At 42.4% G+C, this 27498-nt stretch overlaps 2 protein-coding genes and 1 long non-coding RNA gene across 8 annotated transcripts; 1 reads left to right on the forward strand and 2 right to left on the reverse strand.

Annotated features, from left to right (window-relative positions):
* Positions 1-759: 759 nt before the first annotated feature.
* Positions 760-20713, reverse strand: slc26a6.1 (solute carrier family 26 member 6, tandem duplicate 1). Of its 6 annotated transcripts, XM_085443184.1 has the most exons (19): positions 20592-20713; positions 20242-20387; positions 20004-20143; positions 19152-19262; positions 18721-18860; positions 18352-18516; positions 17640-17792; positions 16902-16984; positions 16152-16299; positions 7793-7906; positions 7563-7640; positions 7138-7233; positions 6924-7030; positions 6586-6655; positions 4744-4833; positions 3497-3658; positions 2458-2512; positions 1936-2060; positions 760-1009 (listed from the first exon to the last, which is right to left on the reverse strand). In XM_085443184.1, exons 2-19 carry the CDS (start codon positions 20385-20387, stop codon positions 980-982), a joined length of 2013 nt encoding a protein of 670 aa, XP_085299310.1. In that variant the 5' UTR covers positions 20592-20713; the 3' UTR covers positions 760-979. The 6 variants fall into 6 exon arrangements, 4 of the variants coding, with proteins under 4 accessions (XP_085299310.1, XP_085299308.1, XP_085299311.1 ...); XM_085443182.1 differs by lacking the exon at positions 20592-20713 and having other exon boundaries at positions 20242-20432; XM_085443185.1 differs by lacking the exons at positions 6924-7030; positions 7138-7233; positions 20592-20713 and having other exon boundaries at positions 6586-6732; positions 20242-20432.
* On the forward strand, positions 19219-20356 carry LOC146684306 (uncharacterized). The gene is made up of 3 exons (XR_014917073.1): positions 19219-19325; positions 19998-20209; positions 20292-20356. It is a non-coding gene; the product is annotated as an uncharacterized LOC146684306 (long non-coding RNA).
* A 568-nt stretch (positions 20714-21281) lies between the features above and the next one.
* On the reverse strand, positions 21282-26919 carry LOC146684307 (uncharacterized). Its single transcript, XM_085443189.1, has 4 exons — positions 26646-26919; positions 24902-24968; positions 23834-24208; positions 21282-21622 (listed from the first exon to the last, which is right to left on the reverse strand). Exons 2-4 carry the CDS (start codon positions 24951-24953, stop codon positions 21405-21407), a joined length of 645 nt encoding a protein of 214 aa, XP_085299315.1. The 5' UTR covers positions 24954-24968; positions 26646-26919; the 3' UTR covers positions 21282-21404.
* Positions 26920-27498: the final 579 nt, after the last annotated feature.

The raw sequence follows: 27498 nt of genomic DNA on the forward strand, positions 1-27498 counted from the left end.
GAAGGTTTATGACTGGCATTCACATGCGCAAATGGCCCTGCTAGCAGCCATGGATGCAGCATGGGATGACATCACAGCTGAGTCATGCAGAGGGTGGATTCGCCACTACAGGTGATATTTTCCTCGCTGCATTGCAAGGAATGGTATCCATTGTGATGTAGATGAAAATATGTAGCCAGACAGACGGGAACGTCTGGATGTGCCAGAATGATTTACATATGTTCAGCTACAATATGTACTGTTATATTGTTCACATTTGTGCACAGCTCTTCCAAAAGGGTGTTTCTTATGTTTATTCTAAATAAGTGACTGTAGAGTATTTTTCTTTTGCACAATGTTGTAGAATTACAAACAGCCTACACAGTAAAAATGGGAAACATACGTATTCAGTGTCTTGTACTCACTTACTTCCCTAACTACAGGAATGTTTAACTTTACTGTAGATTTTACTGTAAATGGCTGTACAAAAAGTGAGCATTTTAATGTTAATAGTGATGTGAGAAAAGCACCAAAGCGACGGAGAAAAACTGTAAGAACACTGTTGCCTCGGTTAATGAATAAGCCCATCAGTGCTCTGTGTCTGCATTGTCATCAGGTATTCTCAAGTCTCAACAGCTTAATGGATAAGGCGCTTCTCTTCAAAGCTAGAATGTTTGGGTTTGAGTCCTTTCTGGTGTGACAGATAGTGCTGCGGAGCAGCAGGTGTACTAGGCTCAAAACCAGGAGATTCAAACTTTTCACTCTGCATTGAAAATCAGCAAAATTTCAGAATGTTTAATAACAGCATGAAATGGAGAATACATTTGTTGTTACATTTATTTGTGGAAATACAAAAAAGCAAAGACTGAGAAAAGCCAACCTGGGAAATGTGCAACATGCAAATGCAAAAGAGCATTTCTGTCAAAAATAAATGGACGCCGTCCACCCCAGGGTTGTGTTTGGGGTCTGCTTTATGCAGAATTATTGTCCCTTTGTTGTTTTAACAAATGCTTGTGTCCGAGTTGATTTCCTGATTAGAAGCAAAGAATAAACAAAGAAAATCTTTAAATATGTTGAAATGCGACACAAAAGCACACAATAGCAGATTACAGTTTAAATGAGCAATTTAAAGGAAAGAAAACCAGTGCAGCAAAATATCAGTTCACCAGATTTACAGTTCAATAGATAGAGTGTAAAAATCCCCCCAACAGAACAAAACAAACATAGTGTTCACAACACGCATACAATTCTCCCAAGAGCTGTGACTGCACCTGTGACAATAAGTGTCCAAAATCTCAGTTTACTGGTAACTATGACTAAGCATTTTAATTTTATATTGGGAGAAATGATTGAATGAGCAAAGAGAGTTTTCGGACACAGAAATAATATTTTGTGATCCACACTGTCTCCTCTGGTCAGCCAGATCCAATCACCTTCATACATGATCTAAAAATGCAACTGAAAAGACTCACATGCAAATCCAGCTAACACAGCTTCAATCCTCCCGCCTCAATCAGAGACAGTGTACCAGCCTACAGTCTGCTAAATTCACCTCTAACTAACTACACCCCTACCCTTCTTTCTTGTCTTTTCTTTTCTCAATTTGCATTTTCACACTTAGTATTTTTCAGCCTGTACTGACTACACAAGTGAGTGAGTCAGTTTCACAGATGCAGTAGTACAGTACAGAGGAGCTGTAAACAGTTACATGTTCGATGTGGCTACACAAAAACAGCAGAAAACCTGCTGCTCAACAAAACACATATTTAAAAATATGAGATGATTTTAGGAGTGTATGAGCTCTGCTTCCCCGTGAAAGTGGAGTTGAGCAGTTGCAATAGGCAGAATAAAAGAATTGTCTATCTATCTATCTACCTATATATATATATATATATATATATATATATATATATATATATATATATATATATATATATATATATATATGGTGCGTACCTCCAGGGACCTGGGTAGGATGGTGAGGCAGTGCTGGACGGCATGATGGACTGATGGAAAGAGACAGGAGCGGGGCAGGCTGTCTGGTATACAACCCTGAGTCTGGAGCTGGGATAAAACTTTCTCTGTAAACATGCAGAGAGAATTAGAAATCACAGAATTTACAGCGTAATTTGAAATATTTACTGATGTTAATCACATGGAAAATGCTTTTACACTCCCATGTCTCATTAGAAAGACACAACCTGCCGTGTGTGCACTGGCATACAAAAAAAAGCTCCTAAAGAAAAAAAAATGCAACAGCTACATGAAGTTCAAAATGAAAGAAAAAGAAGCTTGAAGCAAAGCTCCAGTTAGGAGGGGTTGTGAGAACCTGACCTGTGGAAACAGTAACAGCCAAACCCAAGAGAAACGGAGGGTGTGTGTGTGTGGGTGTGTGCGTGAATGAGTGTGTGAGAGAGAAATAGAAGATAAGTCACTCTGTGGGAGATACAGTAAGAGCGCATGAAACATGAGGCTGACCTGGGCAAGCTGCCAGAAAAACACCGACACCCTGGATGTCCAAGACTTCTACAACCTGGTGAAAACACACACAAACATAGGGATCTTGTGACCATATAAACATTACCAATATCATATAAAAGCACATGTATACATAGTGGGACGAATACGTTTCAATTCTTCTTATCCATTAGATAAGAATTATGCAAAAGCTCTGCGTCAACATGCACACGTGTGACGTTGTTAATCGCGTGGTTTGTTTTTATCTCACACGTGACCAGTACGCTGGTCTTTTCTTACATAACCATTTCTTGCTAATATCTTTAATCAGCAAAAAGATATCAGGCTGACAGCACTTTTTCCCTCCCGAGGCCTTGAGAATTAGTGAATACATCTGTTTGGTGATCCAATTTCTAAAGCTGAATTTATTTTTAGTGATATTGACGTAAAACAACTGACTGAATATTTCTCTAAACTATATTTTCTGTCTTATCTGTGACAAAAAGTTGTAGGTAAAGAAAAGCTTTAGCTTAGTGAGAAAGAAAATGTCATTATTTTGTTCATTCAGCTTCAGTCTGTTGTAGTTTCCTTCATAATCTCCACATTTGCTGCTGACACAACACTGATCTGTTCCAACACACACACAAAAAAACCTGCAAAATACGTTTCACTTTACTTTCAAACATGAAGATAAATTTTAGGAATTTAGAACTATTGTCTCAGAAAAATATATCTGGACTCTGTTTGACCTGGAGTCTTGTAGATTTTAATTATCTTGTCATTATTTAGCATCTTACCCATTTACATTAGCATTAGCATTATTCGTAGCATGTTACTGGCTTCTATAGATTTTATTCAGTAAATTTTTTTTTCTGGGTGATAGTGGAAAGAGAAGTTTTCAGAGAACAAATAAAAAACCTACAATACTGCCCACTATGACAGTGCCTCAGAGAATAAGTTCCCTTTAGACTGTTTAGAGTAAATATAAATATATCAAACAAATAAATTATTTCTTCATAGAAATACATTGGCTGCATTCATCCTGCACTTCTCTCCTCACCTTGCAAAGTGCCGTCATGGCCACAGAGTCCATGAAGGTAACAGAGCTGAGATCCAGAACCAAGCAGTAGGTGTGCATGTGTGTCTGCGCTGGGGGGGAAGAAACCGAAGAAGCAGCGATGTGAACTCCAGCTGAGTTTTCCTTCTGACCATGATTCACCGTCTCCAAGTTGCAAGAGGAAAGAAGTGAAGAGGAAAAGTTACAAGTGAAAAATTTACATTTCAGTGCTTCAAACATGCTTTTGAGATTTTTCTATTTCAACTAGAGGTGCACAAATACACACACAAGCACATTGCATAAAGCATGGGGCTGGCGATGAAACTCAGAGTTACACTCACTGGACATTTTCACCGATTCAGTTTCTGGAAACATTCCTCAGAGATTTTGGTCTCACGCTGATGTGCCAGCATCACACAGTTGCTGCATATTTGTCGGCTGCACATCCTTCATGTGAATCTCAAATTCCACCACATCCAAACGGTGCGCTATGGGATCTGGTGACCATGGATATCATCTGAATACAGTGAACTGTTGATACGAGGTAGGATGGAGCCAAGTTTTCATGTTATTTACACCAAATCCTGACCCTCCCATCTGAACGTTGCAGCAGAAATCAAAACTCATCAGATGAGGGTACATTTTTCCAATTTTCTACTGTCCAGTTTTGCCAAATTGCAGCTTCAGTTTTTTGTCTTTAGCTGACAGGAGTGGTACTCAGTGTGGTCCTGTGGTGCTGCAGTTCGTTTGCTTCGACATTTGTGTTCAGAGATGCTCTTCATGGTTGTAATCTGTGATTATTTGATTTACTGTCACTTTTCTGTTACCATGTCTACCATGTCGAGTCCTTTTCCTTTGACCTCTGACATGAAAAGGGCATTTTTCCTTTAGAACTGCTGCTCACGGGATATTTTCTCTCTTTCATCCCATTCTTTGCAAACTGTAGAGATGGTCATGTGGGAAAATTGCAGTAGATCAGCAGTTTGTGAAATACTCAGTCCAGCCCATCTTTTCTCATCCTACGTTCAAAGTCACCTAAATCACCTGTCTCTGAGCTACTGCTATGTGATTGGCTGATTAGAGTTTTATGTCTACAAGACTTAATGTTTGGTAATCATTAGGTTGAAGATTCAAGATTAATAGTTACATATCAGGACAGAGCTCTAGGAGATCAATGTGTGTGTGCATATGTATGTGTGTGTGTGCGTGCATGTGTGTGTGTGTGTGTGTGTGTGTGTGTGTATTGGCACCTGTCTTATCTTTGTGAACACCAGTTCAGAGTTGGCAAAGTAAAGTGGACTTGAACATGTGAGTATCGTCACGCCTGGAATTTGCTTCGCCTGTTAAGAAAAACAGACATGCATTTAACAGTGGACAGGTGTAACAGGTTACTGTAGTGACACACGGGCAGTACTTGCAGCAAAATTCTGGTGCACTCACTTTAAGGGACATTAGAAAAACAGATGTGTGCAGTACAGTAGGGTAACACCTGTGCCATCTCCTTTGTTCATTAAAAAAAGATGCTACTAGATATTGATGAAGGTATTTGTATATGTTCTCTATTTTGCTGTTATATTTTCAGCAGATGTATGGACAGACTTAATATTCATTATTGTTACCATTAAATATCTATACACATAAAGACTTAAATTCTTCATTTTAAGGTCAAACAGTTTAAGTCTATATAGCTATAGAAAAAAAAGGCTGTTTCTTATTGCTCAAATAAAACATGACCCTGAGACTTAACTGCTAACCGCTAAGTTAAAGAGTAAGAAAATGGCTGTTTGTATTTAGACTTTAGAGACATGGGTTCTTTTTTCTCAGCTAATCTGGATCTTTTGTTGGGTAATCTGTGATTCATGTAGGGTCTTCTACAGGGAATTCCACTGTATACAGTACCACAACATCTATGATGTAAGATGAAGAACATACACAGAGGGCAGATGTGCAGCAGCCACCAGAGTAACAGACTGAGGAGAGAATCGAGTGGAGGGAACAGAGAGTGAGAAGTTAAGAGGAAGTCACTGATGCTCTGTGCCCAGACAGATTGCCTTGGGTTGCAGTTTGGTATTTTGATGTGTGACAGATGGTCGGTTTCAGCCTGGGGTGTATTTTTAGTAGGTTTTGGCTCTGTGACAGTTTCACTTAATAAAACCTGACCTGAGGAAGAAAACATGGTTTGTTATTGGGTGTCATGTATGCTTTTTCTCTCGGTGGGGGGTTTAGTACTTTATATCATCAACATAAACAACGGAGATTCGTTTTGATGAGGGCAAAGGGATTTAATAGCTGTGATGCATGCATACACAGCTACTGAAATATTCCAGCTTAAATATATCTACGTATTTCCCAAAGGCTTTTCCATTATGTCAAAAAAATCTACAAAAAGTCTTTCACGCTGATGTTGATGTGTTTATGCTAATTTGCACACCAGCCTCTGTCTGAAAGATTGATGTGCAGATGCAAAACAAGCTGTGGAGAATTCATAATTGACTGGCTTTCATACTGATACCACTTTACATACGCTAGCTCACAGACTGCAGCCAGCCAGGATCATCGGGAGTCATGTAATGTCAGCGTGATTCATCTCTGCCAATCAATAAATCGTTGTAGCTCTTCACATTTTAATAGCCCATGACCCAATTACGAACGCCTGGATTATTAACCCTCGTCCTACAGACATATTTTACACATCTGGACACAAGGAATACTTCGCCTTAAGGAGCAAATATAAAGGGTGTGTAAAACTGAAGCTGATCAGAAAGAAGCTTAAATCACAGAGAGATGCTGAAGGAGGAGAAACCCCAAATAAAAGTGTAACAAGAAGTCTGAAGAGAGTTTAAATTCAGTCAGTTCTGCAGCTGTGTAGTGAAACCTCATTTATACTCTGACCTTATAAGAATTTCAAAGAATCTCTTCTTTAGATCAACGACCGTCATGTTCTCAACGTTTATAGTCGCTTGGAAAAGATTTCAAAGTTAAAACTGTAACAAAACAGAACAGGGACTGCACTGGGGTTGTGTTTTAATGATTTTCTGATTATTTCTTTTCTTTGATGTTGTGAGATGGATTTATATTTTTCTGAAGTTTACCTCAAGGTAGAGCTCCACATCTCTGTAACAGTCTGTACCAGGAATGTGACCCAAAACAACGGTGGTGGAGCTGGAAGATGAGGACAAGATGAAAAGTGTGAGAGAGACAGAGGGGAATACTGATGAGTGCACAAGTCGTCCTGAGTCCTGAGGGGGGAGAGAAACAGACAGTGGAACCATTTAAACCATATAAAAGTATGTGAAGCAATGACTTTGTGAAAACATAATAAATGTTGGCAGGGACTTTTGGATTTTCACTCCAAAATAAATACAGTGATCTTTTTTTTCTTTTGGTCCAAAATGCTCCATGTAAGGTTTGTAAAATCACATTCACTGACTGTTGTGTCCTGTAAAGGAGTGTGACCAGAGAGAAGACGACAGCCACAGCCAGACCCAGATCCAGGTTAAAAATGAAGGTGGAAGTCAGTGACACTATCCACACGAGCTAAAGGAACGCAGGGAGAAGAGAGGGAAAATTCCTGGATCAGTCCCGGAATGGTGTTTGTAGCTGTTTCTGTGCTATGATTAATGATGTGTGTGCGCCAAGCCCACCAGGTCTAATCTGTCAGATTTCCAGAGCAGACGCACATCTCTGAACTGAGCCAGTATGCCCTGAAGGTTCACCACGATAATCACTGCCAGCACTGCCTGGTACACACAGCAAACCATTACCCAACATTGGCTCAGACACGTGAATCACCCTGGCGATCGTTTCCATGCTTTAGGGAAAGTAAAGGTGTCTTAGCGCTACGAGACATTGACTCACCTCATTTCATGTCCTGTAATCACGTGTAAACTTGCCAGAAAGAAGTTCTTACTTATCATCAAAATAATACTAAAAACTTTAAATATTCCATTTCTCTGTTGCTGTCTGGAAAACGTGACTGCCATGGGTGAGAGTCTGGTGATTTGAACTCTAGCTGTAAGAGCTTGTATAATAAACATTAATAATACCTGTTATGTTAGATTCGCTTTACCTTTGGCAGCTGCTCAAAGAGATAACCAATCTCCAACAAGACTGTCAGAATCAACAGAGCTGACACCAGACCAGCCATCTAAAAATATGAACAAAAAGAACACCGCAAGCAAAGAAGAAAATGACTTACAGCACATTATGAGACTCATAACGTTTTAGTAGGTGCTATTTTAGCCTGATTAAAAATGTGTTTAGCTGAAGGGAGCTGGACTTCTGAAAAAGATAATTGACCTGTGTTTTGACACCGATGCTTTCCTGGACCATGCTGCGAGAAAAGGAGCAGCTGACAGCAAAGCACTGAAACATCGCTCCAATGGTGTTACACAGACCCAGCGCCAGCAGGTCCTGAGGCAGGGACATACAGCTGAGTCCACATCTTTAAATGGCTAAATGACTAGCTACATCACATTTATCACTTATATTTGATTTCTACATGTTCTGTATCTACAGTACATCACCCTACTCTTCATTTTTGCCCTGCCCTGGGTTGCACGGCCAGAAAACTCTGACTTACTCTCAGTCGTCTCTACAGCAGATTTAACAATGAGGCTAAAAAAGGAAGTAGTTGCAGTGAATTGTTCAAAGAAGATTCATCCAGGAAAGTCAGACAAACTTCAAAAAAAGAGTTTGAAGGGAATCAAAGCTGAGGTTCAGCAAGTGTGCCTACATTTGCAGAAATCTGGGGACACCACTTTAATTTCCAGAAGGCACTGGAAGTGCAGTTTCATTAAAACACCTTTAATTAACTTTACTTCTCTCAGTTTCTCTGCACGATATTGAAACAAATGTAATGGGGAAGTCTTTAGGACCCAGGGGACCCAATGGAGGGTATAAAAGAGGAAGTAGCAGCAGGTGCTCTTCATTTCCACTGACGAGCGGCTGTGAACAATGGTTGTGTGAGTAGGTGAAGAGCCTGAGAAGTTTTAATTGTCTGCTACACAAACAGTTGTTTTAAACCTCTACAGCAGAGGTTCGAGGTACAGGCTGTTTTTCTTTTAGTGTTTTTTTTAATTTGTTGAAATGTATTTGATGTTTATTGTATTTTATGTTTTAGTAGTGATTTTTACAAGATAAGCCAAGATAAGCCAGGTGTGCAGCAAACACAGTTGTCTGCTGGAGGTATGTTAACTTAATATATTTGACATTAAAAAAAAGTATATTGATGCACTATAATCTAATTTATATTGTATTGCCTCCTGCAGGGCAGGCTGCACATGTGAATTTGTCACTGTTTTTTTTCCTCCTTCTCCTTGTTGTTGTGTTTTTGGTTTTGGTAGGGTCACCTTTTAAAACTGTTTTTTTATGCCGGGTTTGTTTTTATTTTTACTGGGCTGGTGCAATATTAGTCGGGCATTGTGCAATCCCTGAGTGGGGCTCTTACCTTAGGGGAATTAGGATCTTTAGAGGTGCTCTGTGTGGATTTGCAGTGAATAAGTTTTTATTAAGAGTGATTTTTAGTGCCACCGATTATTGCCTGAACTAGCACTTAGTGCATGCAATAAGTGTTCTGTTGGGCTCGTATTTATTTGGGGTGGATTTGTTTCTTTTAAAGCAACGAGCATCTGGGACCGCCAAGGGAGAGCAAGCCCTCAGGTGATAGTTGCATTGCTGGCAGGTTGCACCAATAACACTATCTTGTGGTCGTTAGTGACCTTTTACCATTTTGATGTTTTAGGCCTTTTGCAAACCCTTCGTGTTCTTTTAAAATAATAAATTTTAACATATCTGACTGATATTGACCCTCTTGTCCTGTTTATTCTGGGCTCGTTCCTGTGAGAGCTTTGGGCCTGAAAGTTTGCACAAGTAGTATAGAGGCCCTTAGCGGTTACTCGGTGGCTTTCGCTCACTACATTATTTGGCGTTGTCGACAGGATCCAGGTCATATCAGTTACGGTGTTTGGTTTTTATTTTAGTGTGGCCCTGTTTATTTTAGTAAGAGTGTTAGAGGAGAGGAGGAAAAACAGTGACATCTTCTACGGAGGGGAAGCCAACGCTTGGGCTGCTGCGGGGATAATAGACCTCCTTCGCCGACCCTATGGACGACGTACAGGCCCTCTTGGAGCAGCTGCAACAGCTAAAAGCAGCAAATGAACAGTTGAGAGACCAATTACAGGAACGTTCTCCTGGGACTGGTCCAGTGCCAGATCCAGTGCCAGGTCCATCTACTGTGCCATCAAATATCAACCCAATAAATGAAGCTACAAATGTGTGTTACGTTTATGCACCTCAGGAGCGTAAATGCCCAAGGTTTACTGGTAAATTGTCAGTGGACTTGTTAACTGTTGACCAGTGGGTTGAAGAAGTACGTAGATGCCTGGAGATTCGTCCTATGTCAAGAGCAGCACAAGTGATGTTTGTGATGGACCATCTTGATGGCAGTGCTAAATCTGAGGTCTGTTTTCATTCGAGTATCAGCAGAGACACTCCTGACAAGATCTTTGATATTTTGGTCGAGCACTATAGCTGCACTCAGTCATATGTAGCTGCCCAGCTACAGTTCTTCCAGCGCACCCAGCGAGAAGGGGAATCTCTGCGAGATTACTCTCATGCCCTTAAATCTTTAATGGACACTGTAATCTGTAAGACACCAGGTGGTATTCCAAATTCTGATATATTGCTAAGGGACCAGTTTACTGAACATGTCCATGATGATATGCTGCGCAGAGAGCTGAAACAGCGGGTCCTTCAAACACCAGACATGTCCTTTCTTGCCCTACGCAGTATCGCCCTTAAGTGGGCTGATGTAGGTAGGCAGGGAGGGAAAACTAGGTCCCGAGCCTATTCTTGTGATGCGAACTGTCAGGTAGTAGAGGGAGTTAATGCAGAGATGCATGCAGTCACCCTTGGGCCTAATGATGACATTCTACAGATAAAAGAGTGCCTTCGTAAACAACAGGTTCAATTGGATACGCTCATGAAGCAAATGTCTGTCCAATTTTCACAGCCGTCTCAGACTGAACTACCCCTGACCCCTCCCACAACTAGGCCTTTTCGTTTCCAGGCAGATGGAAAGCCAATTTGCCATCGGTGTGGTAGGGCTGGTCATATTGCCAGGTTCTGTAGGGTAAAACATCCAGCTATAAAGAATAGTGGTGGGTCTCATGCTGATGCACATGTACAAAGTCAGGTTGTGGAACAAGGCCCTGAGTCTCAGCCATCGGGAAACTAGGTCCCTCTGGTGCAGAGAGCCAGGCATCAGGAACAGGGTTTATAGGCTCGGCTGAAGTTGTTATGGAAGATCCCTCTCGACTAATTGGGAATTGTCCAGTGGTGGAAATAGAAATGGGGGGTGTTATAGTTCCCTGTCTTTTGGATACTGGGTCCATGGTCACCACTATTCGAGAGAGTTTCTTTGAGAAGCACTTCAGGTCGCAGGGGGTGGGGCACTTAAAGAAATGCCAATGGTTACGCCTCAGGGCAGCTAATGGGTTGAAAATCCCCTATATAGGCTACATGGAGCTTGATGTGACTGTTTTTGGTGGCACCCTGACAAAAATGGGCGTGTTGGTGGTGGAGGACCCTCTAGATGGGAGCGTTCAGCAGCCACAGAGTGTGCCTGGCCTCTTGGGGATGAATATCATTAGCCGTTGTTACCACCTACTCTTTGAGCAGTTTGGCCCTCGTCTGTTTGAATCTCCTGCCCTTGAAAATGCCAGTAAGACGTGGAGAGAGACACTTCACAAGTGTCAGCGCATTGAGGCTTTGAATACATCCGGGTATTTAGGTAAAGCAAAAGTCCACGGTCGAGCTGTTTGTGTCCCTGCTGGTTCGTTGAAATGGATACGTACTAGCTGCCCCTCTGCTGCTAACATTAACCTTCCATCAGTGCTCCTGGAGCCCATAGCGACAGGTAATCCCCTGCCAGGGGGCATCTTGGTTTCTCCGGCCCTCCTTTCTGTTGAACAGGGTGTTGTTGACATTCCGGTGGTTAATGTGGGAATTGAGGATGTTTGGTTACCGCCCTGTACACAACTAGGTGAATTGCATCTGGTTGACCCTCCATCATCTGGGGACTCTGGCATTACTGCAGAGTCTGATGATCCCACGTTGCAGATAACGATGCACGAAGTGACTGTACAGGCGCATCCGCACCTTGATTTTTCCGAGCTCTCATGGCCTAACTTGTCCAATGAACAGTCACAACAAGGAGTGTCACTTTTGCAGAAGTATTGTTCAGTTTTCAGCTATGGGGAGGGAGATTTAGGATGTACCACCTTGGTGGAACATGAGATCCCTTTAATGGATGATGCCCCAGTGCGACAGCGGTATCGCAGGCTCCCACCCTCTCAGTACGAACAAGTGAAAGCCCATATTAAAGATTTGTTGGATCGGGGGGTAGTGCGTCTAAGCAGTAGCCCTTATTCTTCCCCAATTGTGGTGGTTTTCAAGAAAAATGGAGAGATTAGGCTGTGTGTTGATTACCGTTTGCTTAATGCCAAGACACGGAAAGATGCTTATCCATTACCCCGTATTGAGGAGTCATTAGATGCCCTGACGGGAGCACAGTGGTTCTCTACATTGGACCTTGCAAGTGGGTATAATCAAGTACCAGTGGCCGAGAAGGACAAAGCCAAGACTGCTTTCTGTACCCCTTTTGGTCTGTTCGAATTCAATCGAATGCCATTTGGGCTTTGTAATGCCCCTAGCACCTTTCAGAGGCTAATGGAGCGGATTTTTGGGGATCAAAGTTTCCAGTCCCTTTTATTGTACCTGGATGATATTGTTGTGTTTTCATCCTCCTTTGAGCAGCATCTGGAGCGTCTTGACTTGGTCTTAACGCGGCTCAAAGAACACAATCTAAAGTTGAAGCTGGAGAAGTGTCACTTTTTCCAGCCAGAGGTTCAATACCTCGGGCATGTGATATCGGCTTCTGGGGTGGCGACCGACCCTTCTAAGATTAGTGCAGTGGCTGAGTGGGCACGACCGACTACTTGTACAGAGCTACAGTCATTTTTGGGATTTGCCTCATATTATCGGCGTTTTGTTGAAGGTTTTGCCAAGTATGCTGCCCCGCTCCACCGGCTGGTGGGCGAGCTGGGAGGTACCAAGAAGAAACGTAGAAGTGGTGCCAGTGGGGCAATGTGTCACCTTTGGAGTGAGGAATGTGAGAATGCATTCCAAACACTAAAAAGGCTGCTGGTTAGTGCCCCAGTATTGGCATATGCAGATTTTGCTAAACCTTTTGTCCTTGAGATAGATGCTAGTCAGGCAGGGTTAGGGGCAGTTTTATCTCAGGAGCAAGAAGGAAAGAGGCGGCCAGTTGCTTTTGCTAGCCGGGGCCTGCGACCTAGTGAAAGGAATATGTCCAATTATAGCTCTAGAAAGTTGGAATTCTTGGCACTAAAATGGGCTGTCACTCAAAAATTCCGTGAATATTTGTTGGGAAATAAGTTTGTCGTGTTCACAGATAACAATCCCCTTAGCTATTTGCAAACTGCTAAATTGGGAGCCGTAGAGCAGCGATGGGCCTCAGAACTAGCTGTGTTCAACTTTGAGATTAAATATAGGCCAGGTCCCAGCAATCGCAACGCTGATGCATTGTCACGGCAACTGCATCCACAGAGTCCATCTGGCCTGCTTCCAGGGTTGAAGGTTCCACAGGAAGTGCAAGATCAGACAGATGTAGGTCAACTGGGAAATGCTGTTGCCGCTACGTGTAGAGCCATAGGTGCATTTCCATCCCGACCTAAAGCTGATCTAATATCCCTTCAAGCTGCTGACCCGGTAATTGGCCCTTTTTCACAGTATTGGGAAAGAGGGAGGCTGCCTACCAAGCAGGAAATGGGTAATGTAAGTAAGGGAGTGAAAAAGTTGGTGCAACAGTGGCCCAGAATCAAGTTGAAGGAAGGTGTCTTGTATCGTCAAGTTCAGACACCTGGTAATGGCCAAGTTTTGTTTCAACTGTTGCTACCCCAGTGCTTGCAAACAGAGGTCCTGAGAAGTTTACATGATGATCATGGGCATCAAGGCATTGGACGCACTACCAGCCTGGTGAGAGAAAGGTGTTTTTGGCCCTTTATGGCACGTGACATTGAGAAATATTGTCAGGAGTGCGATCGTTGTGTCTTGGCAAAGGCTGTAAAACCAAAAGTTCGCACATTCAGGGGGGGTTTGGTGGCTTCTAAACCCCTGGAAGTCATTGCCATTGATTTCAGTGTTTTGGACAAGTCTAGTGATGGGCGTGAGAATGTACTTGTGGTCACTGACGTGTTTTCAAAGTTCTCTCAAGCATACCCTACAGTAGATCAACGGGCAAGTACAGTGGCACGGGTATTAACTGAAAAATGGTTTTATATCTATGGGGTCCCTAAGCGTATCCATAGTGATCAGGGAAAGAGCTTTGAGGGAGACTTGCTGAAACGTCTGTGTCACCTGTACGGCATAGACAAAAGCAGGACCACACCATATCATCCTGAGGGCAATGGACAATGCGAGAGATTTAACAGAACACTCCATGATCTGTTGCGTACGCTCCCTCCTGATAAGAAAAGAAAGTGGCCGCAATACTTGCCACAGGTATTGTATGCTTACAATACCACAGAACATCAGTCCACCGGTTTTTCACCTTATGAGCTTATGTTTGGTCAGAAGCCCCAGTTGCCTGTTGACTTCTTACTGGGGGCTTCCCAGTCGGAACCAATGTCTAGATCTGCGCAGGAGTGGGTAGAGGAGCATAAACAACGTCTAAGTTCAGTTTATGTGCATGCGAAAGAACAACTCCAACAAGCTGCAGAGAGGAGAAATAAACATTTTCAGCCCACAGTTACTTCCCTTCTCTCCCCAGGTACTCTGGTTTATCGGAAAAGTCATCCTTTAGGCCGCCATAAGATCCACGATGCCTGGGATCCTATGGTGTATGTTGTTGTGCAGAGTATGGACAAAGAAGGCAGGGTTTACAAAATACGCCCTAGAGATCGTTCAGGTCCAGACAAGAACTTAAATCGGGCCGAGTTGAGAGTAATACCCTCGGGTATTGTAGCACCTGCTCCAGACGAATATCCTCTCTCTGACCCAGGGCTGGTAGTTGAGTCACCCCGGCAGTCAACATCAGATACACCAGATGATGACAGTGAGGCTGGTGGAGTTGTACTCGCCCTTGTTCCAAACCCACCCAAAGATCAGCCACCCTCGGTATGTGTTCCCGAGCTTGTTAGTGAAACTAGTAGCATAGGCTCGAGCAACTTGAACCCTGTATCCATAGTTCCAGAACAGCCAGAGGAAAGTGGGATTGATAATAGGGAGAATGTTTTAGAGCAGGACTCGGGAAGAGTTCAGGGGCGGCCTAAAAGAAGTACAGCAGGAAAGCATTCTAACCCCTTTAATCTCCCACGGTCAGTAAATCAGACTACTGCTGTTCTCACTAGCGATTCACAGAGCTCTCTTGTCCATAATGATTTGCCCCAAAATTTATTTAGGCCCTGGCAGTAAGTGGTCACCGGGACGGTGACCTTTTAAAACGGGGGCAATTGTAATGGGGAAGTCTTTAGGACCCAGGGGACCCAATGGAGGGTATAAAAGAGGAAGTAGCAGCAGGTGCTCTTCATTTCCACTGACGAGCGGCTGTGAACAATGGTTGTGTGAGTAGGTGAAGAGCCTGAGAAGTTTTAATTGTCTGCTACACAAACAGTTGTTTTAAACCTCTACAGCAGAGGTTCGAGGTACAGGCTGTTTTTCTTTTAGTGTTTTTTTTAATTTGTTGAAATGTATTTGATGTTTATTGTATTTTATGTTTTAGTAGTGATTTTTACAAGATAAGCCAAGATAAGCCAGGTGTGCAGCAAACACAGTTGTCTGCTGGAGGTATGTTAACTTAATATATTTGACATTAAAAAAAAGTATATTGATGCACTATAATCTAATTTATATTGTATTGCCTCCTGCAGGGCAGGCTGCACATGTGAATTTGTCACTGTTTTTTTTCCTCCTTCTCCTTGTTGTTGTGTTTTTGGTTTTGGTAGGGTCACCTTTTAAAACTGTTTTTTTATGCCGGGTTTGTTTTTATTTTTACTGGGCTGGTGCAATATTAGTCGGGCATTGTGCAATCCCTGAGTGGGGCTCTTACCTTAGGGGAATTAGGATCTTTAGAGGTGCTCTGTGTGGATTTGCAGTGAATAAGTTTTTATTAAGAGTGATTTTTAGTGCCACCGATTATTGCCTGAACTAGCACTTAGTGCATGCAATAAGTGTTCTGTTGGGCTCGTATTTATTTGGGGTGGATTTGTTTCTTTTAAAGCAACGAGCATCTGGGACCGCCAAGGGAGAGCAAGCCCTCAGGTGATAGTTGCATTGCTGGCAGGTTGCACCAATAACACTATCTTGTGGTCGTTAGTGACCTTTTACCATTTTGATGTTTTAGGCCTTTTGCAAACCCTTCGTGTTCTTTTAAAATAATAAATTTTAACATATCTGACTGATATTGACCCTCTTGTCCTGTTTATTCTGGGCTCGTTCCTGTGAGAGCTTTGGGCCTGAAAGTTTGCACAAGTAGTATAGAGGCCCTTAGCGGTTACTCGGTGGCTTTCGCTCACTACACAAATAACAGAGTATGTATTTTCTGATCTGAGTTAAACTGTTATTGGGGTGAATGTACCTGACTCGGGTCCACACAGTAGCCATGTTTGTTGGCAAACATTGAGCCCATGGCTGAGAGGAAACTGAAGCCAATCAAAGCCAAGGACAGAGCTGGAATGAAAAGCTCTCTGGACTGAGACAAGGAGGGAAGAGCTGGGGGAGACAGGCTGGAGAGGAGCAGGAGGAGGAGGAGAGGTTCTTTGACTCAGTGACTAAGATATTATTAAAAGGAAAGAAATTATAATATTCAGTATTATAAAGAATTATGACTACCTTGTGAATTATTCATCATAACACAGCATTTTCTTAAAGCTATCAGGTGTGACAAAGCTAGCAGCACATTTGCAACATGACAACAAAAGCATGAAGAACTGATACTTTTCTTCTCATAGAAATATTTGTGAGCTACAGTTTAGATGTTAGTGTCATTTTCTTTGCATGATATTAACACTTTAAAGCTAATAGGTAAATAAAAGCAGCATAATGTCTTTTTCTGCCATAAATCTACTTGACTCACTTTGAGTTAGAGAGAATTACATTTTTCTGGAGTCACATTAAACTGATTCATTTCAGACCATTTTTCTAAAAGGATTTTTCAGAGTCTTTTTGTTGCTTTTGTGTTGGAGGGAATATTACATTTGACAGTTAGAAGTTAGCATTTCCAGCTTGACAATCATTGACAATCGTGACTATTTGATTTTTTTTTTTTTAAAAGAAGAAGCAAATCTAAATGACTAAAGCAAACAAACAATAACCCAGTTCTACTGACCCACTGGGTATGTGTCCCACCACCTGGACTCTGTGCTGTCCAGCCAGATCCATCTGTACTGACAGGAGGGTGCTGAGAACAATCTATGAGAGAAAAGCAGTGGAAGTGACATTTTCTGCACTGAATGTTCACTTTGGAAAAGAAGAATATAAAGTAATCTGCATCCTAATATCACATAAATCGGCCAGTTCAAGTACACACTGACATAAACAGATAACTGATAAAACTAGCCTTTGTCTTAAAGCTTTTTCCCCCATGATATACTACAAAACCTACAATTGTATATAACTGAAAACATGAAGCATAAAAAACGTCGGGAGTTCTTTTGCACGCAGTACGTTTTTTACCTCTCTCGCTCTCTTTTTTTGTTATAAAATTAAATAGCTGTGTAATTACATAGCTGTAACTACATTAAAAAATGTTACAGTAATCCTTAATTGAAATCTTTAAATTACTTGAAGAACTGAGAAGCAGTACAAACAAACAAATTCAATTCTTATCAACACATCAGACAAGAGAATGATGATTAACCAGTGTCCAGGTGCACATATTTGCTGTATGTGGAGAATCGTGGCTTTGGAGATTAAAAACAGATTATTATATAATTATGAGTCATTCATCAGTTCATCACCGTGGCATCTGTCCATCTGGGTGCATCTTATGGACATGAGTCTACTGTTTATGTGTTTGTGTGTGTGCGTGTGTGTGCGTGTGCGTGTGTGTCTGTGTGTGTTTCACCAGTATAAGCTCCCATGGTATGGCGACAGGCAGTTTGTTCTTAAACCGCTCATTCAGCAGTTTGCCTCCGATGAGCATCAGCAAAGAAACCAAAGAGACTAACAGAGTTCCTGTTACAGCATTGGTCACTCCATACAGAACATCTATGAAAGTCTGCAAGACACACACACAAAACTTCCAGCTGCACTTTCAAATTATAGGACCTGCTTTAATAACGCAGCAGGAAACTGCATTTGCTCTTACGGCCACCTGAGGTAGCTCCAGAAGAATATACTCACATGTCCAAATGCCCAACTAAATGGTTTTCACATTTTCAGATTCATGTGCTCTAGTGCACATCAAACCTTACAGTTCAGTGGCTCTGGAGGAAATCAACCACCTGCAAAGTGCTGATAAAACACCCTGACACTTAAGAAGTGCAATACTGTCAGTGTAGAGGTGACACGATGTGTCTTTGAAGGAGTTTAATTTGCACCACGTAGTGCCAAAGAAAAAGAAAGTAATTTACAGCCACGGCCCATGCAGTTAGGAGGTATCATTAGATTATTTCTTTATTCCTGATAAAAAAAAAAGTTCACAGAGAGGTTTTTTTACATGAAGTCTAGAAAAAAGGATGATGCTCTCCTTTGTTTCTTGTTTCTGGACTTACTTATTTCAGCTCAAAGGTGGCGTGCCTGAATGTGTGCATGATAGTGCAGCTGTTTCAACTGACCCTAGGTGAAGCCAGCAGTCCAGTATGTTTCTGTACTGGTGCTCCTGTCATTAGCGGCAGCTGTACGATGATCATGTGCAGGGCGGCTGCTGTGGTGTAGGCTCTGATTACAGGATCCGACAGCCAGCGGCACACAACACCTCCCCGCAGCAGGTACAAAAGGAGCTAAAGACACACAAACGCAGACACAAGAAGGTTTAGTATTTCCATTTTGACTGAGTGCCACTCTAGTCTTAATTAATTAAAAATAAATGAATGGTAGTTTACAAAATATCAGAATCACAATTCTGGATGTGTGTGTGTGTGTGTGTGTGTGTGTGTGTGTGTGTGTGTGTGTGTGTGTGTGTGTGTGTGTGTGTGTGCGCGTACTTGTATTAGGCCACAAAGGAAGGTGACTTGCACCGTTACGTTTACTTTGGCTGCTTCAACAGCTGCTTCATCACCGTCGCTAAGCAACTCCACATTAGCTGTCACAGTCCCAATCATGATGGACAGGACAGCAAAGGTACCTGTCACACACACACACACACACACACACACACACACACACACACACACACACACACACACACACACACAGAGCAGCAGAACTAGTTTACTCTTTCCTGAAGTATCTTTAGTTACTGAATTAGGCTTTATTTAGTAAAATGATTGAATAAGAAAAATACTTTTTAAACGATTAAATTATTTTTTTTGCAACAGAAAAAATTCCTAATAGATTTTCAGAGGTGCTCATGGAAACGTCACTGTATGGAATGACTGTAGGAAAATCCAGAAAAAGCGTCAAATGTAAGAATCACCGATGGAGAGGTGTCTGGAAGTGCCAAAGATGAAGTAGACGATCAGAGGATAAAGAGAAGCGTACAGACCAAATGCTGGAGGAATTCCTGCCAACATGGCATTGGCCATACCTGGAAAAGAATAAAGGAGGCGGCTGTGCAAATCAGTGTTGAATAAATCTGTGGATAATATAGGTGCCAATTTTCACATTTACACTCATTCTAAACCCTTCAGCAAATTTGAATGAAACTGGGTTCATATGAAGTCTGATATGAACTTGAAATTATAAATCTTAGCTCAATTTGACACTTTGTCTGTAATGCTGCAAAGCAAAGTTATATGTTTTTAAATTATTTCCTTTCACAATGTGCTGTGACCTCTAGAATTGGCAGTTGCAGTTTCCATTTTGAAATAATTAAAACGTGTGGCCAGGCTTACATATTTATCCAATGAAAGCAATGTTTCTCTGCATCACAACCTCCCACCTACACACTACACCTTAACCTTACAGGCTGTAAAATGCAGAAACTTAAATATGATTGTGAATTAGTTATTTTAGATGTTATATTTGGATTCAGCATATTAAAATGCACAAGAAAGAAACAGCTCACTTAAGTGCTTAAATTAAGGTTAGGGCCACAAAGTTGCCACAAAGATCTACGTGAAAGTTTGATGGATTTAATAATTTATTGTTGGTTAAAGATTATTATAGTTCTTTAGTCTTTATCAATCAAAGTCATATTGTAAATCTTAATGCGATAAGGGAGGGGAATGAAGCCTTTATAGATTTGTGAGTGAAGGTATTGTGGCAGACTGTAGTTCAGACTCTTTTGTGACTTTTATGATACTCTTATCTGTTGCTGTAGCCTAACCCTGGGGTAGATGCATGATCCCAACGCTGATGCCAGACACCAGATCTCCGACGGCGTTGTGTCTAACGGAGTAATGAGGGAGCCATGACAGGACGGGAATAACCTCCAGCACGAAGCTTTTTATCCTGGAACCAGAACACCTGGAGGAAAACACGCACAAGCTATCAGCTATAGAGCCTCAGATAAACACAGCTGGGTCAAACGCAGTAAGGCCAAAAAATGTTATCCTTTGACTCACCGACATTGTGACTTTACCCTCTCCGAAAGTGACAGACACTTCTTTTCTAGCCTCTGCCCGAGGAGATCCAGCTGTGCTTCGTCCAGGGCGTGTGCGAGAACAAGCTGCCTGGAGCGTGGCCGGTCATTTTGCTCAACGCTGTCCATCTGAAATAACTGTGGAAGATTACTGAGAGCACAGTGAAGTTTCATTCTGCCTGCGTTTGAACACTGTGTGTTTGTTTAATGTGCCTCGCTGACCTGTTTTCATGTGTGCTAAATCTGTGAATAAAGTCACATGACAAAAGCGAAAAGAAGTGCTTCTTCAGGAAAACTTAAACAAATTAAAGCAGTGAATGAAAAAAGACTTACTTAATCTCTATCAGCAAGAAGCCGCATTATTACAAAGAGATCACTTGGGTGACAGTGAGAGTGCATGTATTAGGGTAACGCACACACACACAAGCTTTCACACACTTTCACACGCTTTTACACGTGAGTCACGGAAAGTGGAAAAGAGCCTTGAACTCTGGACATTACAGTTAGTTTACAGCCCCTTTCTCCTCCCATTCACCAGCTCATTCAGTACCTCTGAATGCCTCTATTATTCCAGCTCAGCTTCCACAGACTCACGTGTGTGTGTGTGTGTTTGTGTGTGTGTGTGTGAGAGAGAGAGGGAGAGAGAGAGAGAGAACAGGGTGAGAAAGGTAGGCAGGGATAAGGTTATAGAGTAAATGAGAATCTACAGGAGGTCTATCTGTATGAAACAGAAGCCATTAAAACAGAGAAAGCTGATAAAACAGAGCAACTAGAATGATAGTAAAGTTGTTTTTATTTCATAAATATACACACACATAACGCATAACACAATACACACAACAGGAACGTAAGTAAATTGCTGTGGAGCTGAAAACCAGAGGAATGAACTCACACCCTTAGAAACTATTTTTTAAATAAATTTCAAAACATCAAACAAATAAAATCCAGCTCTCGAAAAGCAATGAACACAGAATGAATAGAATAACATGCAGTCTTATTGTCTTATCCTATTGTGCCAAAAAAAAAAAAAAAATCCCTCACCCATCACTCTTACTTTGAAAATAAAATATCACATTTTACTAATACAATAATATACTCAAGAAAGGCAGATTTGAACTATCAGTAGGAACACGCAGCTCTGCGTCTTCAGTAGTGTATCTGTTTCAAAAGCAATAAGAGGTTTTTGACACGCTCGGTACGCCAGCGAGGAGACTGGTGCAGCGGCAGCTCGAAGAAGGAGAAAGTGAAGCTCCGAGAGAAACTGAGGTCAGTGACGGGGTGAAGCGGTGGGAGACGGGGGGCACGAGGAAGCCGACACTGAGGCAACACCCTCCGCCTCAGCTGCAAATCTTTAGCTGCTCCACCTGTGCAAAAAGATGTTCTGGTTAGGGCAGGGACAGTATTAAAACACAGACAGTTAAAGGACAATATTAAATATAGAATATTACATATTTTATATCACAATAATATCAACAGGAGATACATGTTAAATGAGTCAGATTAACTGATAACTGATGCCTCTGTTCCTCTTCTTACAATGTAACTCAAAGCTAGGCTAACATGATTTTTAGCTGCATTCACTCTATTTATGTGCTTTGTATAATGTAACATGACAAAGTATTTTTATAAGACACACAATGTAGCACTAAAGTTATCATAGTTAATAACAAGGAAACATAATACTTAATAATAATTAATGGGTTACATGTGATAACACTGGGTGTGTTCCATTTAGCATTAATAATTAATCATGAAAAACATCCATCCATCCTCATCCGCTTTGTCCGGGGCCGGGTCGCGGGGGCAGCAGCCTAAGCAAAGAGGCCCAGACCTCCCTCTCCCCAGCCACCTCCTCCAGCTTATCCGGGGGAATACCAAGGCGTTCCCAGGCCAGCCGAGAGATATAATCTCTCCAGCGTGTCCTGGGTCTGCCCCGGGGCCTCCTCCCGGTGGGACATGCCTGGAACACCTCACCCAGGAGGCGCCCAGGGGGCATCCTTGTCAGATGCCCGAACCACCTCAGCTGGCTCCTTTCGATGTGGAGCAGCAGCGGCTCTACTCTGAGCCCCTCCCGGATGGCCGAACTTCTCACCCTATCTCTAAGGGAGAGGCCAGCCACCCTTCGGAGGAAGCTCATTTCTGCCGCTTGTATCCGCGATCTCGTTCTTTCGGTCACTACCCACAGCTCGTGGCCATAGGTGAGGGTAGGGACGTAGATCGACCGGTAAATTGAGAGCTTCGCTTTTACACTCAGCTCCCTCTTCACCACGACGGACCGGTGCAGCGTCCGCATTACTGCAGCTGCAGCCCCAATCCGTCTGTCGATCTCCGGCTCCCTTCTCCCATCACTCGCGAACAAGACCCCGAGATACTTGAACTCCTCCACTTGGGGCAGGAACTCATCCCGGACCCGGAGTGGGCACTCCACCCTTTTCCGGCTGAGAACCATGGCCTCAGATTTGGAGGTGCTGATCCTCATTCCCGCTGCTTCACACTCGGCTGCGAACCGTTCCAGTGCGAGCTGGAGGCCCTCACCCGATGAAGCCAACAGAACCACATCATCTGCAAAAATCAGAGATGAGATTCTGAGGCCACCAAAGCGAAAGCCCTCCGCCACTTGGCTGCGCCTAGAAATCCTGTCCATAAAAATTATGAACAGAACCGGTGACAAAGGGCAGCCCTGGCGGAGCCCATCACCCACCGGGAACGAGTCCGACTTATTGCCGGCAATGCGAACCAAGCTCTTGCAACGGTTGTATAGGGATCGAATGGCCCGTAGCAATGGGCCAGACACCCCATATTCCCGCAACACCTCCCACAGGACACCCCGAGGGACACGGTCGAATGCCTTCTCCAAGTCCACAAAACACATGTAGACTGGTTGGGCAAATTCCCATGCACCCTCAAGTATCCTGGAGAGGATAAAGAGCTGGTCCAGTGTTCCGCGACCAGGACGGAAACCGCATTGTTCCTCCTGTATCCGAGGTTCAACTAACGGACGAACTCTCCTTTCCAGCACCCTGGCATAGACTTTCCCAGGGAGGCTGAGGAGTGTGATCCCCCTGTAGTTGGAACACACCCTCCGGTCCCCTTTCTTAAAGATGGGGACCAACACCCCGGTCTGTTAGTCCACAGGTACTGCCCCTGATCTCCACGCAACATTGCAGAGGCGTGTCAACCAGGACAGCCCTACAACGTCCAGAGCCTTCAGGAACTCGGGGCGGACCTCATCAACACCAGGGGCTCTGCCACCAAGGAGTTGTTTAACTGCCTCAGTGACCTCGCCCCCGGAAATTGGCGGGTCATGAAAAACATTTTTTAAAATAATCTGTCTGCTGCCAACTTTTTCTTTGTATCGTAAAGCATAATTACAGTATATTAAAGTGTGTGAGTGATCTTATTTGAATTCTTTTTAAATTTTACAGGCTCCGTTAAATTAACTATCAGCTATTAGGTATCAATCACTACCAAGTGTTCCTGCAGGGACGTTATGTGTGTAGCTGGACTCATTAGACTTTAAGTAATATTGTCATCTGGTTTTGTTTGGTAATGGCTGTCCCTTTTTGTAGTCATACCTGCGCTGTTTTGCGTGACTGCCACAGGTGGAGATGGAATTTGAGAGTTAAAACTTGAGCCTGAACTGTCTTTGTCTTCTTCTTGTCTCCTGCCATGATATGGGGTAGCTGACGGTATTTGCTCGGGAACAGGAGAGGCTGGGGGTGGAGGTGGAGAGGGTCGTGGAGTAAGTATTTTGGGAATTGAGTCAAAGCAGGACTCAGATAGAGCCAGCCTTCCCCAAGGAGTCATGGTGGCGTCTGAGAGGAGGATGGAGGAGGGTCCTGGATGAGGGTGAGTGTCAGAGGAGAAAGAAGTCTTCTGCTGTCTGTTACGCTTTCTGCGACTGGACTGGTGGGGGTGCCAGAGACCTGGAGAGGAGGGGGTTGGCTTGGCTGTAAATAAAAAGCAGTGGAGATGGTAAGAGAAACTTTTGCTTTGTCAATAAACTGTAATTGGAACTGATGCACTAACAAGAACTGATTTGATTTCCCTAATATAATTTTTCCATAACTTTCATTTTTTGATGAAGTCTATCCCCATGTTTATCGCTGACGTCGCCTTGATTTGTTGGAAAAAAGTATGGAAAGTCTAATCTTGAAAACGTATTTCTTAAATGCTGAAATCCTCATTGTCCAATACTGCGAGCATCATGACATAAAAATGGAAAGTGCTAACTAAAAAAGGTGAGCAAGTGAACATTTTCACAGTGCAGGTTAAAGAGTCCCAGTAGCAAAATCCTCATTCTATCAATCAATCTCTTTTTCTATAGCACATTGAAAAGGACAGTGTTCAACAAAGTGCATTTGTTGACCAGTGTCAGAATATTGTCATGTGGTGAGATAAAGACATGTCTATAAAGAGGTGACACAATTTGAGTTGGATTTATGCTACATGAAAACTTCTGCTTGTATGATTTCATAACTTGTATCATTTTGTTTGTGGAGACCTTGCACTGTCAAAAGGGCAACTCTGCCACAGAAATAACCACATTGCACAAAATAAAACACTCATTAATTATAATAGCTGTGAGTTAGATCACTTTATCTAACTCTTCAGTAATATAGTCCTTGAATCTCATTGATTACCTGTTGATTTAGTCCCAGATGAACCAATGAAAGGCAGGCGGTCAGGTAACATTACCAGTCCAGGAGCCTGAGAGCAAATATACATTTTCTTTAATCTTTGTAGCTGTAGCGATCACACTAAGTCTATCTGAAAGGCAGTCCACTTTTAGAGAAAGAAACAGTTGCTGGATGGAATTCCCTTCATACCATACTTTTGGATTTGGGTTAAGACAAAAGATAAACATTGTTAAGACTAATAGACATGTTGACACCAAAGCAAAGCTCTCCTCCCAGCCCTCATTTCTTTATATTTGTAAGTGAATTAAGAAGGATTTGCAGTGATTTGCTGAAATGTGCAAACATAAATGTAAATACACACTACAAGGCAAAAACAGTTTGTACAATTCGAATAAGGATGAAAGTCAATATTTTGTAAGACCACCTTTATTCTTCAGTACAGTCACTCTTAGGCTTTATTCTAATTTATTTAAGCAGTCTCCAGGTACACGTGGCCAGGCTTTTTTGAAGGACATTCAAAGCTCTTCTTTGGACGTTGGCTGCTTTTTGTTCCGTTCTCTGTCAAGATGATCCCACACTGCTTCAGTAATGTTGAAGTCTAACATGATGGAAGCTCTACCAGGTTTTACAGATGGCTGTAGAGACTCACTGTTGTTCATGTTAAAGATGATTTGAACCAAAACTTTAAAATTGAGATTCATTCCTAAGGCCTGTTGTGACTGATTATAAGTCCAATTCTTGTGTAATTTGACATATATCAGCCTCTTCTCCCTGTTTCCCTTCTTATGAATGGCTTCTTGACAGCCACCCTTCACTGAGACCCTGCACTGGCCCTTCAGTGAACAGTGGATCAACTGAAGGGCATACTGTTTTTCTGTTGAAGCTTCCCCCCCCCCCCCCCCCCCCCCCCCTTAGGCCTGTCATTACTTCTGTCGCCCTTCACTTGTCCAATTCCTTTAAATGAAGGTAAAAGCACCGGATCACAAAAGCAGTTTTCCTCAAGATGCTTAAAGAGCCCAGAGTATTTGAGAGAAAAGCCCAAGAATCAAATGACTCCCTAAAAGCAAGCACTTTGTAACTGTGAGAAGGAAAAACAGGCAAAGTTTAACGACATCTTGCAGTGATATATAAATAGGTGGGAAATAAAGAGAAGTGAGAAAAGAAGAAATGGTCAGTGCATCACATGAAGTGCTGTGCAAGTCCTGTAGCAATCTGAGCCTATAGGATCATAATTCAGGAGTGGTTCAGGGTCACCTGCCCTAACTATAAGCTCTTTTTTAGCTTATAGTTAGGGCAGGTGAGCTGTATATAAGCTGTAGTGTCTGGTTTAAGATTAAGGCAGACAGTTTAATTTATATCCAACACACACACACACACACACACACACACACACACACACACACACACACACACACACACACACAAACGTGTTATCTTTGACTAAAGAAATGTGAAAAATGATGTGCTTCTGTCACAGGCTGCTAGTAACAAAGTGCCTAAAGACAGAACAAATTTACAAGAATGGGTTGGCTGGCTTGGAAGGAAAAAATATAAAGTAATCATTACTTTTGCGTGGTACTGTACACTATAATGTTTATAGATAATATTTGAGTATTACCCATTAAAGTTGAGGAACAAAAAGGGAAAACAAATAAACAAACAAAACATCACAACAATACAAACAACAATAAGTAATGGATCAACATCAGAAACAGTGATGAAAAGCCAGGAGAGAGAGAGAGTGTACCTCTCTGATAGATGTAAAATGCTCCTCCTTCTGCAGATGCTGACACAGGGTCAGTGGGTCAGAAGACTCAGGGGCAATTTCCCAGCTCACACTTCCCCACACCAGTCTGTGAAGATCTCTGAAACTGGATTTTTATCAATTATTTCCACTCTCCTGCTTGAAAACCACAGGCGAAATTCTAGACAAACAAAAAGGTTTTCATAAAGTGTAAAATTTCTTAAAAGTTTAATAGTTGTTTTTTTTTTTTACCCCTGTATTATCCTACAATCCTGCCTCTCTCGCTCCTCAAACAACAAAAACCAGCAGCAAGAAGCCCCCCACCATCTTCACCATGCAAGCACTCATGCGCTCACTCACCCTAGCCCCTCATCTTTTCTTCCTTCCTAACTGACAGTTGTGGTCACAAAGAGAGCTATGGGAAATGGTGCAAGAAGCTGTCTTCCCCGTTCTTTCAGGTCCCTCTTCTTCAACACCCTCCCTCTCTTTTACTCACCGTTTCCTCCTTCCTCTCTCTTCCTTCTTCTTTCATTGTGAGTGGCAGGCAGTGAGATGGGAGGTCAGCAGAAAGCAATATGAGACAAGACTGAAATATTAAAATATTCATGGACACCTGCAGTCGGCCCCTCCATGTGCCCCAACCTGCACACAGCCGTCCAAGTGCGTACACATCCAGATATGTGCACACACTGGAATCTAATTTAGCTAATGTCAGTAATCCCAGCATTTAGACCATGTGTCAAGTAACCAGTAATCATCACAGAGTCCTATTTCCATTACTTCTGAGGACATTACATGGACTTGCCATAATTTATTGGAAGTCTAATAATAAACCAGGAATTCACCTTTAAATGTA

This window comes from Copadichromis virginalis, linkage group LG20 (assembly GCF_057382275.1).
Source record: "Copadichromis virginalis isolate Kocher_CV1m ecotype Utaka linkage group LG20, C_Virginalis_male_GT1.1, whole genome shotgun sequence".
Classification (NCBI taxonomy): Eukaryota; Metazoa; Chordata; class Actinopteri; order Cichliformes; family Cichlidae; genus Copadichromis; species Copadichromis virginalis.

Bases quoted from the DNA above. Each gene is read 5' to 3' on its own strand.
- slc26a6.1 (XM_085443182.1), bottom strand. From the start codon at position 20,432: ATGAAACTTCACTGTGCTCTCAGTAATCTTCCACAGTTATTTCAGATG. The intron at 18,517-18,720 runs GTACGCGCACAC...GTGTGTCTTTAG, and splicing joins TCCTTTGTGGCCTAATACAA to CTCCTTTTGTACCTGCTGCG. The intron at 4,834-6,585 runs GTAAACTTCAGA...TTTTCTTAACAG, and splicing joins ATGTGGAGCTCTACCTTGAG to GCGAAGCAAATTCCAGGCGT.
- LOC146684307 (XM_085443189.1), bottom strand. From the start codon at position 24,953: ATGTTACCTGACCGCCTGCCTTTCATTGGTTCATCTGGGACTAAATCA. The intron at 24,209-24,901 runs GTAATCAATGAG...TTTTATTTACAG, and splicing joins ATCTGGGACTAAATCAACAG to CCAAGCCAACCCCCTCCTCT. The intron at 21,623-23,833 runs GTATGACTACAA...CTTTTTGCACAG, and splicing joins AGTCACGCAAAACAGCGCAG to GTGGAGCAGCTAAAGATTTG.